Here is a 13,473-nt window from a genome sequence, read left to right as displayed (position 1 = left end):
TGTAATTTTGTACTTCAAAACTATCGGAGATAATATCTACAATAATATTTAAAAAATCTATAATTCAATAATAGTAATTTACATTTTACTGTAGTGGCAACAGTTGAACATCTGATACGAACTTCTATGTGTTGAGTGTGCATCCAATATAATTATGTATAAAAGAGCTATTTTTCTACTTTTTATTATTGTCAACACATCGAATAAGTATGTAATCGCCGAAAATGACGAGGATATATCAACAGATCTGTATGTTATCGAAGGAAAAGTATTTTCATGGGAAAATGGAGCTCCAAGTGGATGGCAATTAATGACTCATGTCATGGCTAATGGTGGAAAACATTATGGTTTCTTAAGGTAAATTTACGTTAGGTATTTTTGGCCGAAAATTAAAAATTTTTCAACTGTATATTTTTATCAAACAGAAAATATCTGAAGTAATGCTTATTTCAACTTTTACACTTCTAGGGAGGATGGAACGTTTATTATTTCAAATGTACCGTCAGGATCATATGTAATTGAAGTTGTAAATCCAAACTATGTTTATGAACCTGTTAGAGTAGAAATTAATTCAAAGGGAAAATTCAGAGCAAGGAAAGTTAATTTGATTCAGACGTCTCAAGTAATACAAGTTCCATATCCATTAAAAATGAAACCACTCAAACCAATCCGTTATTTCCAAGTTAGAGAACAGTGGAGAGCAACTGACTTTTTATTTAATCCCATGGTATGAATATTATACACATATAAATTTACATTCATATAAAAAAAATTCAATTTATTATTTTTTATATCATTATAGGTTTTAATGGTGATATTACCATTATTGCTAATTATGATTATACCAAAAATCATGAATGACCCTGAAACTAGGAAGGTTGGTGAATAACTTCAATAATATAATATTATAAGTTTTATTGTACAATGTTAAATTTACAATTTGTATATTACTTCTGTATTTTTCAGGAGATGGAGCAATTAAATAATTTCACCAATTATAATATGCCAGAAATGTCTGAAGTAATAACATCATTCTTATCTGGTGGGGAGAAACAAAAAGCAAAAGCAGTAAAAACTGCAAAGAAGAGACAATGATTAAAATGCTTATAGAATGTATGTTTGCACTTTTGCTCTAGTCTTTTGATTGTTAATCAGATTTTTAGAAAAAAAGTTACTCTTCTCACTTTTTTAATTTTCACGCAGCATTGTTACATTTGAAAACAGGTAACATAGAATTCTAAAATGTTATTTTCATGCAACAAATTAAATATATTGATATTATATTACATAACTTGGTACAAATTATAATTGGTAAGAATTGGTACGAATATTTTATAAATGGCTATTGAAAGTTTAAAAAAGGAAGGAAAAGGCTAAAGTACATTTTGGTGAATATTAATAAACTTTTATGTTTTTATAATAAATATTTATCTATAATTTTGCATATTATTCACCAGTTGTATTGAATGTATGTATTTGTAATTATTTTATTATCTTTCCTTTCGTGTATTATTATTTAAAAACATATAGAAGAAATAATTCAAATATTGTGTATTATGAATGTAAAGCAATTCTTAACAATATCAATCAATATATGACAAAATATATTTGTAGGTTAAAAATAAATATCCTGAAATTACATTTAAACTGATATATAAGAATATTCTACACCATTTTACAAATGTATTAAAAAATGTTTATTTTCAAATATTATGCATCACATCATCCTTTACCTACTACTTACAATATATCACAGATCACTTTTTTATAGCTTATTAATCATTTAAATTTACATAATTAAATGTTTAAATTTTTTATTTGTAACATACGTTCTCTGGCTGCTTTGAACTGTTCAAAAATATTGTCTATATTAGTCATAAGTTTATCTGTACTCAATCTCTGAAAATAATTTAAGTGGTCATCATGTTTAATTGAGCCATGAGTTTGATGGATGATATTCATATTTAACTTAATGTAACCACTTGGTGTAACATTTAAGTATGACTTATTTAACATTTTATCTTCATGTCCTTTTGGGATACTACAGTGAGTTATATCTTCCAATTCATAAGTACCACCTGTAAAAAATCTTCTAAGGGTGTTAATAATACTTCCTGTTGGTCGCCAAGTTGGGATATTGAATTTATATGAACCAGGTAATACAGGCAAAGGAACAACAGCATAACCTTCTGTACGATATCTGAAGTTTTTAATTGTTAAATTTAATTTTTTTATTATGCAAAGTATAAAAACTTTTATATTTAATTTACCTAAACCAGTTGTCAAGTGATGTAACTGATAGTAATAATCGAGGCCAAGATGGTAAAATACTGTTTGCATCAAGCATAGCTGCAGATTGAAAATCTAATGATATTTCAGAGGCATAACTAAAATATGCAGAGTTATTCTTTAAATTACATCTTTGAGTTCTTCCATACAATCTATCAACTTGACTTGTGCCCCAATGTTCTGGCAAATCAACATAGTAGGAAATGCAAAGTCCATTAAAAAAGAAATCATGAGCTGATAAAATGTCCAATTTTATAAAAAATGTATATACATTTGGTGATGCTAACTGAAAGCTGTGAAATATTTCTGCTTCTTTGTACATCAGATGTTCTTTAATTTCCTAAAATATAAAAATCAAAACGTTATCTTGTTACTTTGCATATATTATTAAAAAATTAATAAGTATGATATTTTGAAACATTTTTATAATGCCTTTAATTATTTCTCAAATAATTTTATCATCAAAAATACATGTTTTTTACATATAACAGGATGATATCTTAGATGATACACTACGATAATACATTATCGTGATAATCCGAAACTGTGTGAAAGTTGCTTTTCCGTTTAAATAACAATATATACTGCTCGACTGTGTACATATAAACATATAGATACATGCATGTATTCATATATGTATACGTAGGAGAATCGATAGTGTGAACGTATTCAAGGAGCCATTCACTGCCATAAGATTCAGTTGAGTTTGAGACTACGCCGGTGAATGTACTTCATCGTTCCCACGTATTTCATATATTCTAAGTAATTAATAGGTTTTGATTGTATTGTAGTAAAATGATCGAAAATACAGAATTAAATATGAAGATAATCACATTTCCCGAGTATGTTTTAACCAAATGTAAAATAAAACAACTAAAATTAGTTTAGTGTGTCATATGTTTAGTTATGAAAGATTATAACTGTTGTGTTAATGATTAATTTTCGCTGAATTCAAGAATTATGTTCTATCCTCAAAGAATGATGAGACAAATCTCTGAAATCTCCTATGTTGGGTATGTATATATTTTATAATATAATATCGTCATATAATTAAAATTAGAAAAATTACTAATAAAATTTTTAATTTGACTCGAAAACAATAGAAAATACAGTATGTAAATATGCAAACAGAATTAAATAGAAATATTTTAAAACGTTCAAACCAATTTACAATGAAAAAATTTGAATTAATGTAATCAAATCTTCAATTGATTTAGTCCTAAATATTCTACTTGTAATACTAGATTAAAACTGTAATAATAACTTTCACCTTCAACTGATTAAAGGTATACAAAAAACTAAAGGAGGCAGCATTTAAATATGCAAACATGTTTAAACCGGTTTACCATGGAAAAATCTGATCATGCATTTTATATACATATACATACTCACTTTTCGCGATTCATTTTGTTGTTGCTGTAATTCCAATGACGATTGTTTCTCGGAAACATGCTCGAGCCAATAATTAAATTGAATGCCGCTGGAATTCGTGATAGTGTAATAATGGTCGTCCGTGAAGTCGGGATTTACCGTCAGAATTTTATGCAATTCATTATACGTGATCGTGAACAGCACTATTTCCGTATTCTCGTCGGAGCGTGTTAAGATTTTATCTCGTTCAGATAAGTCAACCATGACATACATTGTAGAACGCTCCATGTAAAGATAATGATTCGTTCGAATCCTTGTTTCGTCAGGTGCATCATCAATAACCGCTTTATTGTACCTTTCAGGGAAAGGTTTACGATTTTGCAAGGCCGGCAATGCAGTTTGGTTTTTAATCGCCAATTTTGTCTTATAAGGTTTCGTTAACAAGTCGTCACCCAGATAATAAGAATCATTTTGTGTGTAGGTATAAAGATGAGAACCCTCGATATTCTTCTCTTTGATTTGTCTGTAATATACTTTCTGACATTCAGTCAGACAATTAGTTTCTTCACTGTAAAAACTTAGTTCGAACGGGCTAAATACTTTTTCCTGCCAGTTAAAAATACGATCCTCCTCTTCAAGAAAATTCGAGTCCCTGGTATCCCCTTCGTTTTCGAGTAGTTCTGCAAGCAAAGGCCTTTGCTGCACGATTTTGACTCTGAAACAATAAACATGCGGAAGATAAATACAATTTAGAAGGTAGAAACAATCTCTGCCAGATGGCCGGGATCTAATTCTATCGACATGTCTGGTACGAGTTTCGGTGGCAGAACAGTCGCGTTGTTTTCAATTTGGGCGATCAGAATTAATCTTGCAATAGCATGCCAGACTCTTTCACGGTCTTAGCAAAATTTTCTATGGAAATAGATAGTGATTTATTTTACATAGTCCTCCTCCTCTTCCTTTATAAAATAATCTTTTTACTGACATATAACATAGATGACACAATGTGAGCTGTATTTCATGCACAAGAGACCTCGTGTGCTATTTAATAGTCTAAGAAAAATAGCATGTATACTATTTCAGGGTTAATTATACATTTTAAATAATACACTGGAACTGTCAAAGAAAGAGATAATAATAGAAAGGAATAATAAATAGACAATAATAGTGAAAAATAATAATCTTACGAACGTTGACATTTGTAAAATTTTTGTATCATAACGAAAGATGAAGATTCAAAATGTTACCTTATTTTAAAGTTGCTTATAGGTTCTTTAACTTTGTAATTGACGGCAATTTTTTGCTTCCGTATCTTATATGCCATTTTTTGTTTTTACTCCCAAGTATATCGATCACTTGATAGGAAATCGATTTGAAATAAAAGAACATTTGGGTATAAGACAAAAAAGCTAACTGATGAGAACAAGGTACCGGCAATCGCATACGAAGTATTGTATATCGATTCCTCAGTTGCTTGGTAACGGGTCTGACAACACAAATATATACACACACGGTTGAGTACTTGTGTTTTATGTTGTCTGTACCCTCTTACATATGATTGTGGCGAATTTCTTTTGACATAGGAATAAAATGTAGTTGTAAAAACCTTACATCCTGTTGAGTCAGCTTTTTATAAGGCGGGACATGTAATAAACACGGCAATATTTCATACACATCTTTCGCGAGTGATTAAATATCAAGAAAGTTATCTGTATATACCTACATGTATATACATGTATAGAATATTCTTGTATCCATAGAATATTAATTTTCAATGGCATGTATTAAGATTTTGAATTGCAGATAATTTTTTGTAAAAAATGAAATAAAAGTGTATTTATATTATATTATTCTAATAATGTAATAATAAATAATTCTTTTTTAATGATATAGGTAATATTAATAACATATAATTATAATAATAATTTTAAGAGAGTAATACTGAACGGATAATCTAAAATTTTTTAGTATTCCATGAACATTTTGATCTATGTAATTCTATTTATATAAATCTCTCACAATTCTTTCATAAATACTCTGATGTTATAATCTATTTTAATCACTTGCTGGTAACAAAGTACCAAATGTTGCTCCAGACTTCATTAATTTTTTGATGAAAGGAAAGCTAAACAATATACGTACGTATGCGAGCTATCTAGTGCACTTACATACACACGAATTTTATGATTCACTAAGAAAATTGAATGAATCATCAATGAAGATATGTATTCTTGTTAGTATACCGGTGCACGTGAATTACAACTTTTTATAATTATATCTTACAATAATATTAGATTTTAATGACTATCTGCATTTTTAATCTTATCATCAATAAGGAATTTTTTCGTAATTTCAATCATCATTAACATTTATTTTAATCAATTATACAAAATTGCTATATTAGGAATTAGATTCTTAATTTTATTATTAAGAAGAATTTTATTTTATCTAACTATACAAACAGGTAGAATTGTTCTGTTATGTTAATAAAGAAATAATTAAAACATTCTGCCACACAGTACAACATCTTACGGTACTTTCTATTCGTGCGATGCTTGGGCCGCTTTAAGTTCACCTGTTGCGAGTTGCGACGCTGGCGACTTTCAGCCGTATAGTCTTTTCAAAACGTGTCCTGTTATACCTGATGAGATACGAGTCTTCGTACTGTGTACATATAATACTAACCGGTCATAGTAATGAGAAATTTGGTTCGAAGATAGACTAAGCTATCTGACTGACGAATAAAATTCTTGTTGACTGCAGAGGTATTAGGATTAATGGTATTTCTAAAAAAAAATCAAAGATGCTTGAATAAATCAATGTCTATGTACAATATACATCACGCGGATACATAGAATACATAGAATAGAACCGTACATGTATCTTATTCGTCTACTACACACTACATAAATCTTCTCTGTCTATATTCCGGATAATGCATCGATCTGATAAGATAAAATAATGTATCATTCGTATAAATAATGTGTAAAGTAAATTTCTCCGTAATAGCTAGAGAATGTAGTAGATTGTGTGCCGTAGAAGTAGACATAGCTTGTGTCATTCGTACGTTTGATATACAATTTAACAAGTGTACAAATTTGACAAATTAATCGGATACAGGTATGAAAAGAATTTAAATGTACATACATATTCTCTCCTTTATTAAGTATAAAATGTAAAGTATATTTTTTATAGTAATTTCAATAAATTATATTACTTCACCTTTTTGAAAGGATTAATTTGTTTTTTTAGGATAAGAATAATGAAATTAAGTCATATAACATTTATTGTATCATATATTTATTTATATTAGATTTTATTTTGTGTTGCAGAGGTTTCAAATTAATAAGAATGTCAAGTAATCAAGAAGGAGAGTCTGGTATAACAATACCACTGCAGTATAATAATTCTGTAAGAGTTTATCTTTTCTATGTATAATTTTTATTATAAGTGTCCCATAACCTGTATAAACATTATATATTATAAATTTGGTAAAAGGTATAGCTTTTCATATATTGCAATAATTTCAATGTTTTCAGCATTGGAAATCTATATTTGAAAAATATGATCTTGATGGGGATGGGAAAATCTCGTATCAAGAATTGCGAGCTATGATACGCAGGTCTAGTTACTCTAATGATATTCCAACCAGGGTTGTCCATATAATAATGCATAAAGCAGATCTAGATGATTCTGGATATCTAGATTATCCAGAATTTATAGCTATGGTATTTTTATCTCTATTACTATTACTTTTATTATAATTTTACTTTAGCTGCAATTGTGTTCTTACGATAGAATAATGCTTATTTATGTACTTTATTCTATATATTATTACTTTTATCATTATTGAAAAAAATAAAGATATTGATAAAAGACTATTTTTTAATAGATCAATAATCATCCGTTGATTACCAGGTCAATTGAATTTATACTATTATAGAATCTATTTTATCTTTCTTAGATTACTTCATAATAATAATTTTTATTATTCAATGTGAAACTAATAAACAAATTCTATATTCTTCTCTAGATTCACAGAAAAGATATGCAAGGTGTTTTTGGTCATCTTGTGCAACGATATGTACAATCTATGGTTCCACAAAGACCATCTCCTTTTGAAGGTCTAGCAAGGTCTAGTGACATACCTGATGGACAGTATGAAGAAGAATATAGTTGTAAACCTCCAGCACTAGCAATGATAATTATATCTATACTAGAAATTACTTTATTTTTATACGATGTGATTGTATATAAATCACCTTCAGTCGAAGGACCAGCAGCTACATTATTTATTTATAATCCACACAAAAGATACCAAGCATGGAGGTATTTAACATATATGTTTGTACATGTGGGGTATGTATTTTTCTTATTCTACAGATAACTATTTATATGATTAAATAATTAAAATATATGTACTTTTCTTTATACAGAGTATTTCATTTAGTAGTAAACCTACTTGTGCAAATAATGTTGGGTATTCCACTGGAGATGGTACACAAATGGTGGAGAGTATTAACTATATATATAGCAGGTGTCGTAGCAGGATCTCTTGGTACCTCTGTATCGGATCCTACAGTATATTTAGCAGGAGCATCAGGTGGTGTATATGCATTAATTACGGCTCATGTAGCAACTATATTAATGAACTGGTCGCAAATGGAATTTGCTGTTTTACAATTGTTAGTATTCCTTGTCGTAACAGTTGTTGACATTAGTCAAGCAATATATAACCGTTACGTGTTAGAAACCAATGATCAAGTTGGATATGTTGCTCACTTTGCTGGTGCCATTGCGGGTTTGCTCGTAGGTATAAATGTACTTCGTAATCTCGAAGTAAAAACTTGGGAAAAAGTTGTGTGGTGGGCCAGTATTATTACTTACACTGTACTTATGACAGCCGCCATTTTATGGAATATTTTATATACGTCTTATTATGATTAATAACTCTTAATGGCTTTTGAATATTTATTTTTTGCTGTTGAGTTTTCTAACGCAGTCGAAGTTTGTAATCTTGCCACTATGTAAGTAGAGACAAGTGAAACTTTTTCTACAATACCAGTTAGATAAATAAGGTGCAAATTTCAGTGCACTTGTATATATCTAAACTGAACATTAATATATTGTGTACTGTGATATAGAAGGTCTCTATATTTTGCACAGGAGAAATAGCTATTAAATATCGTAATGACAAATAATTTTATACTCAATAATATTCCGCGTTAATGGTAAAAAAATGTAATATAACTTTTTTGCTATTTCATTGCCTCTAAAAGTATAATAAAAGCAATTATTTTTATAATAATAAATTACGTACGTTAAATGATAATCGTTCAAAGATAAAATATTAAATGCTATAAAATATAATGATAAGATATAAATGTTATAAATGCTATGTTCTAAAGCAATAATTGCAATATGATAATTTTATAGTGCGTTGTTTTCAATATTTGAGTACATGTTAGAGTAATATTTGATTAGTATTTAATTTTGAAGAAATAAATTTTATTATAATATATGTAAAATATTAAAATATTACTAGTATATATATACTTTTATGTAATAAGTTTCTGTGCTTCACTATATCATGTATTTATAATTCACCATGTCATGTACCTGATTTGCAAACTACTAAACTAATGTTACAGAACAAATTTGTCCAAATATATCTGTAAGATGTATAAAGACCTTCATAAACTTGAAATTTTTATGTCAAAATCTATGTTTTGGCTGCTAAAATAGTAAAATTATTTGTTTCAATATAGATAAAAACTTGACAAAAATAGAACTACAATAGAAAATAAAAAATTACTAGTGCCTTGTAAGTATAAAATGAAATCTAAGTCTGAGGTGTATATAAAAAATAGCACTGTTTTAACATTGTCATTTATTTAAAAACGCACTATTTTAATTTTATCAGGAAAATAAACATATTGAGATTTAATTTTAACTACTCTGTTCATAATAAAATATTAGACACAACTTTTATAAAGTTACACTTAAAATATTACAAAATTTTTAATTCAATAGTAATTATCTTAAATTTTGGCAATATATCAAAATCATAAAAGTATATTTTAGAAGATACCCGTGAATCATGAGGTACAATCATTTGAAACAGTATATTTCAATCTAAAGTAATTTTAATAATTATTCGGGTTTGTCATGCACAAGTATATCTATTATATTCTGTTACTAATTAAGTTAATTATTAATATCAGTATATGCAAGGAAAATGCAAGTATATTAATTTTTTTATTCTCACCAAATAAAATCTTTATTTTTTTCATTCTTCTTTTATTTTTATCACATAAATACTAATCATATCTTTAAGATTCAAATATCTGAAATACGCACAAGAAGGGAACACAGCTTACAATCCAATGAAAGTCAAAGATAATATAAGTTCTTCGTTTTTGTACTTTCATATTAAGATAACCGATTTAAAATTAGACTGTTCTCGAGAGAAACGAAATACATATAATGAAAATCCAAAACATGAAACTAAACTATTAGTTTAAGAGCTTCATTGTAAAAGACGTAATTAATACGATAATTGAAGTGAAGTTGTTTTAAAAATGTATGTTACATGATAGTTGTAATGATCTTAATAGACAGGGTAATCCGACAGAAAATCGAGAGAAACTGAACAAAAATTATTTTAAAACGAACTTGAGCGAATAAAGAAAATTTTGATTGACTGAATAAAGAAAAATTTATCAAAGAACCTCAACTTTATTCGTTAATCGTATTTAGATGATTCTTCGCATGTAAGTGCTTCTTATGTATTATCTTGTGTATGTAAGTTTTATAATAAATATGAAATGTTAAATTAAAAAATGCGTGTTTGTGCTACTATATAAAATTAATAATTATTTGCGTATAGTATCGCTCATAATTAGTCAAATAATTTTAAAAATAAACAGAAATGGGAGGACTGTATTTTTTAATGGGAAATATATTTTTTTTTATTTTTAATTTTTAGCATTACAAAATGATATAGTAACTTAATGATAATGTCGATATTGTATGAACTGTAAATATCATATAGCAAAACAATTTATCTGGAGAAGGGAATCATTATTTAAAAAAAAGAATATCAACTAATTTTAACAATAATAATGAAATGGAACAGTAAAAAAGATTGTCAAGTAGAGTCTACTCTTAGTATTTATAAAAATTATATTAATGTTGCAATTTGATAAATATGTGTTGAATTGCTTTAATTAAATTTTTAATTAATTTATGTTTTATTACTTTGTCATTCGTTATCGTTAAATTAAAAAGTTAAAATTGTTAAATCGTCGAGTAATAGATTCATTATAAAATTAAAATATAAATTTCTTATTACAAAATTAATTATGAGCGACACTAAATATTTAACCTAAAATAATTAAACTCGATGCGACGGCAAAGAAACATTTTGTTCATATTATTTGCATATTTTGCACGCATTCTGTATAAAATAGAATAGAGTAAATTCTAAATCAACGATCGCTTTAGATACTATTTCGACATTAAAATACAGATAGTCGTTAAGTTTCCTCATTCGTTCGATAAACAGTTTCTATCTTAATAATAAGTACCATCATTTTGGACAGGTACGACCATTTCCTATATATGCATATATTTCTTCAGTCAAGTATTATGATATTTATCAATAAAAAAAAAGAACGACATATCGTTAGATTCTACTTATGTACATAAATGATTAAATGTATAATTAAATTATCATATATATTTTTATCTATTTCAAAAGAAAAATACTTATTAGATATCGAAATCAGTTTGAAGCTTCCTTTGAGATTTATTAATCGTTAACACGTTTCCTGTCACATGAGTCACCAATGACTGACCCACCAAAAATAAATATGTACCCTTTTTCATCCTCTTTACCTAATATGGAAATAAAACGAAGGAACAATGAATCGTAGGGTAAAAATAAATTTGTCATAACCCAGGCTATTCTTTCTAATTAAATATTTCGATATATGTAATTTGTGAATTTAATCCTTAAATTTCAGTTTTATATTAATCTATCAGGAACTTTAAATTTCATACGGCGCTGTACGCGTCTTAAAAAAAGAGACTCATGTACGCTCTGTATATCCATAATTGACCACGATAAAAACTATAATAAAGTGTTCACAGAGACAAGAGTCAAAAAGGGTGCTCGTTATTATAACGGAGGTGATTTTTATTTCAACAAAAATAACAATTTACATTGAACTGTCTTGATAATAATATTATCGTGTATGCTACACCTGTAGTTTACTGTAGGCGTGGTATGCTCTCGCTCGCTATTAATTGTAGTTAATTTATTTGAATTAATCGCATTAATAGCGGGTTCGTAGGTAATATCGCTTCTTAGCCTTTCTTCTTTTGTTTATTTTAATGTTATTATTTCACTTCTCCTTTCTCCTTTTTTTCTTCTTTTTTGCTTTTTCTTCCTCTTCCTTTTTGTTTAAATCTCGTTTCATTTACTCTTTTGTCTCCTTATTAGCTTTTCGCATTCCGCGCAACCGCATCATAAGCATTATCATCGTCATCATCATCATCATTATTATTATTATGGTACAATATTTTTTGTTTAGGATGGAGCTGAGTACCTCGGCGTGTTCTTTACTTCATTCCATCTACTTTCTCTCTTTTACCTATGTACAGATTTCCATATGTGAAAGGAATCATCAATCGATAGATGTCCCTTCAGGTTGCAAACGATTATAGGTACATACACACGATGTCTTATCGATATCTTACGTCGTTTCTAGTCTATAGAATAGTCTAGATGTGATTTACCTGCCATGTCAACGATAATATTAGTTTTCATCTTTTTTGTCCTCTTTTATCGTGTCTGTGTGTTTTCTCGTGTATGTATATTTATTTTCACTTGACTTTGCCTTACGATGTTGCGAAGTACCTAAAAAAGAGGATTGCCATTGTCGTACTCCACTTTCTAACTCCAACTCTAATATAGGACATTCGATTCCGCTATTAACATCCGAGAGTATCGCTCGAGAGTTCGATCTCAGCAAACGTTAATCTTGAAAATACTTTTACACGCAATTGCACGATGTCGAGTCGGGTTTGTACGTATGTACAAAGATCGACGCATAGATCAAAGAGAGTTCACAAAAATTTTTCCGGTACACATATATATTTGGCTCTCAGGAGCCAAATTGATCAACACCACTTTTCATCAAATTCTAGAATTGCATTCTCTGAGCACGTGATTAGCATCCAGTTTGTTTAAAAAAAAATGACTTACTTTCGTCAGTTTATTTTTTTATTCGTACACTGCAAGAATATAACATAAATAATCGTAAAATAAGCAAGGTATATACATTTTTCTATCACTTTTTTTTATCTTTTGATATATGAAGTTGACCAACGTAGTTTCTGAGAGACACGTATAATTTTGTGTGTATTAATTTGATAATTATACATACTCAATATGTATATTTCATAAGTTTCGTATTACGGCCGAAGACATGGAGCTATTGATGATGAAGTTCGATAAGGCGGCGAGCGAGAAAAGTAAAAGCGTTCGATCACCTACGACCTACGACAATCTACGTTAATGCAGCAGAAAGAAAGCAGAGAAACGCCAAGGGCACTCTTCGAAAAGTACAATCGGATCACGGTTTAGAAATTGCTGTCGTTCACACTAGGTATACTTTTCCGTTTATGTATTTGTTTCGTCCTAATATTCCATTCTCTATATGTTATCTTGTTTTTTATTTGTTTAATTTATTGGAAGCATTTAAACACGGTATTCTTCAGGACTCCGATTTTGTATAATCTAAAATT

General features: G+C 28.4%; 3 protein-coding genes across 5 annotated transcripts; 2 read left to right on the top strand and 1 right to left on the bottom strand.

The window, feature by feature from the left end:
- The first annotated feature begins 86 nt into the window (after window positions 1-86).
- Emc7 (ER membrane protein complex subunit 7) lies at window positions 87-1,309 on the top strand. The gene is made up of 4 exons (XM_072003808.1): window positions 87-357; window positions 469-727; window positions 803-877; window positions 967-1,309. Exons 1-4 carry the CDS (start codon window positions 155-157, stop codon window positions 1,093-1,095), a joined length of 666 nt encoding a protein of 221 aa, XP_071859909.1. The 5' UTR covers window positions 87-154; the 3' UTR covers window positions 1,096-1,309.
- Window positions 1,310-1,673: 364 nt separating this feature from the next.
- On the bottom strand, window positions 1,674-5,336 carry Mks1 (Meckel syndrome, type 1). The gene is made up of 4 exons (XM_072003801.1): window positions 4,908-5,336; window positions 3,682-4,375; window positions 2,271-2,629; window positions 1,674-2,200 (listed from the first exon to the last, which is right to left on the bottom strand). The coding sequence occupies exons 1-4, from the start codon at window positions 4,982-4,984 to the stop codon at window positions 1,798-1,800; spliced, it is 1,533 nt and encodes a 510-aa protein (XP_071859902.1). The 5' UTR covers window positions 4,985-5,336; the 3' UTR covers window positions 1,674-1,797.
- On the top strand, window positions 2,630-10,503 carry Rho-4 (rhomboid-4). 3 transcript variants are annotated; one of them, XM_072003804.1, is made up of 5 exons: window positions 2,630-3,302; window positions 6,993-7,071; window positions 7,200-7,388; window positions 7,694-8,019; window positions 8,097-10,503. In XM_072003804.1, exons 1-5 carry the CDS (start codon window positions 3,250-3,252, stop codon window positions 8,605-8,607), a joined length of 1,158 nt encoding a protein of 385 aa, XP_071859905.1. In that variant the 5' UTR covers window positions 2,630-3,249; the 3' UTR covers window positions 8,608-10,503. The 3 variants fall into 3 exon arrangements, with proteins under 3 accessions (XP_071859905.1, XP_071859907.1, XP_071859906.1); XM_072003806.1 differs by lacking the exon at window positions 2,630-3,302 and adding an exon at window positions 6,127-6,425; XM_072003805.1 differs by lacking the exon at window positions 2,630-3,302 and adding an exon at window positions 6,451-6,780.
- Window positions 10,504-13,473: the final 2,970 nt, after the last annotated feature.

Source organism: Bombus fervidus, chromosome 5, assembly GCF_041682495.2.
Source record: "Bombus fervidus isolate BK054 chromosome 5, iyBomFerv1, whole genome shotgun sequence".
Classification (NCBI taxonomy): Eukaryota; Metazoa; Arthropoda; class Insecta; order Hymenoptera; family Apidae; genus Bombus; species Bombus fervidus.
This window is presented reverse-complemented; position numbering and strand designations above follow the sequence as displayed.

Excerpts from the sequence above, each read along its gene's own strand:
- Emc7 (XM_072003808.1), top strand. The coding sequence starts at position 155 with ATGTATAAAAGAGCTATTTTTCTACTTTTTATTATTGTCAACACATCG. Across the intron at positions 728-802 it reads ACTTTTTATTTAATCCCATG|GTTTTAATGGTGATATTACC; the intron begins GTATGAATATTA and ends ATATCATTATAG. Across the intron at positions 878-966 it reads ATGACCCTGAAACTAGGAAG|GAGATGGAGCAATTAAATAA; the intron begins GTTGGTGAATAA and ends TGTATTTTTCAG.
- Rho-4 (XM_072003804.1), top strand. The coding sequence starts at position 3,250 with ATGTTCTATCCTCAAAGAATGATGAGACAAATCTCTGAAATCTCCTAT. Across the intron at positions 7,072-7,199 it reads CACTGCAGTATAATAATTCT|CATTGGAAATCTATATTTGA; the intron begins GTAAGAGTTTAT and ends CAATGTTTTCAG. Across the intron at positions 7,389-7,693 it reads ATCCAGAATTTATAGCTATG|ATTCACAGAAAAGATATGCA; the intron begins GTATTTTTATCT and ends ATTCTTCTCTAG.
- Mks1 (XM_072003801.1), bottom strand. The coding sequence starts at position 4,984 with ATGGCATATAAGATACGGAAGCAAAAAATTGCCGTCAATTACAAAGTT. Across the intron at positions 2,630-3,681 it reads AACAAAATGAATCGCGAAAA|GAAATTAAAGAACATCTGAT; the intron begins GTGAGTATGTAT and ends TTTATATTTTAG. Across the intron at positions 2,201-2,270 it reads TCACTTGACAACTGGTTTAG|ATATCGTACAGAAGGTTATG; the intron begins GTAAATTAAATA and ends TAAAAACTTCAG.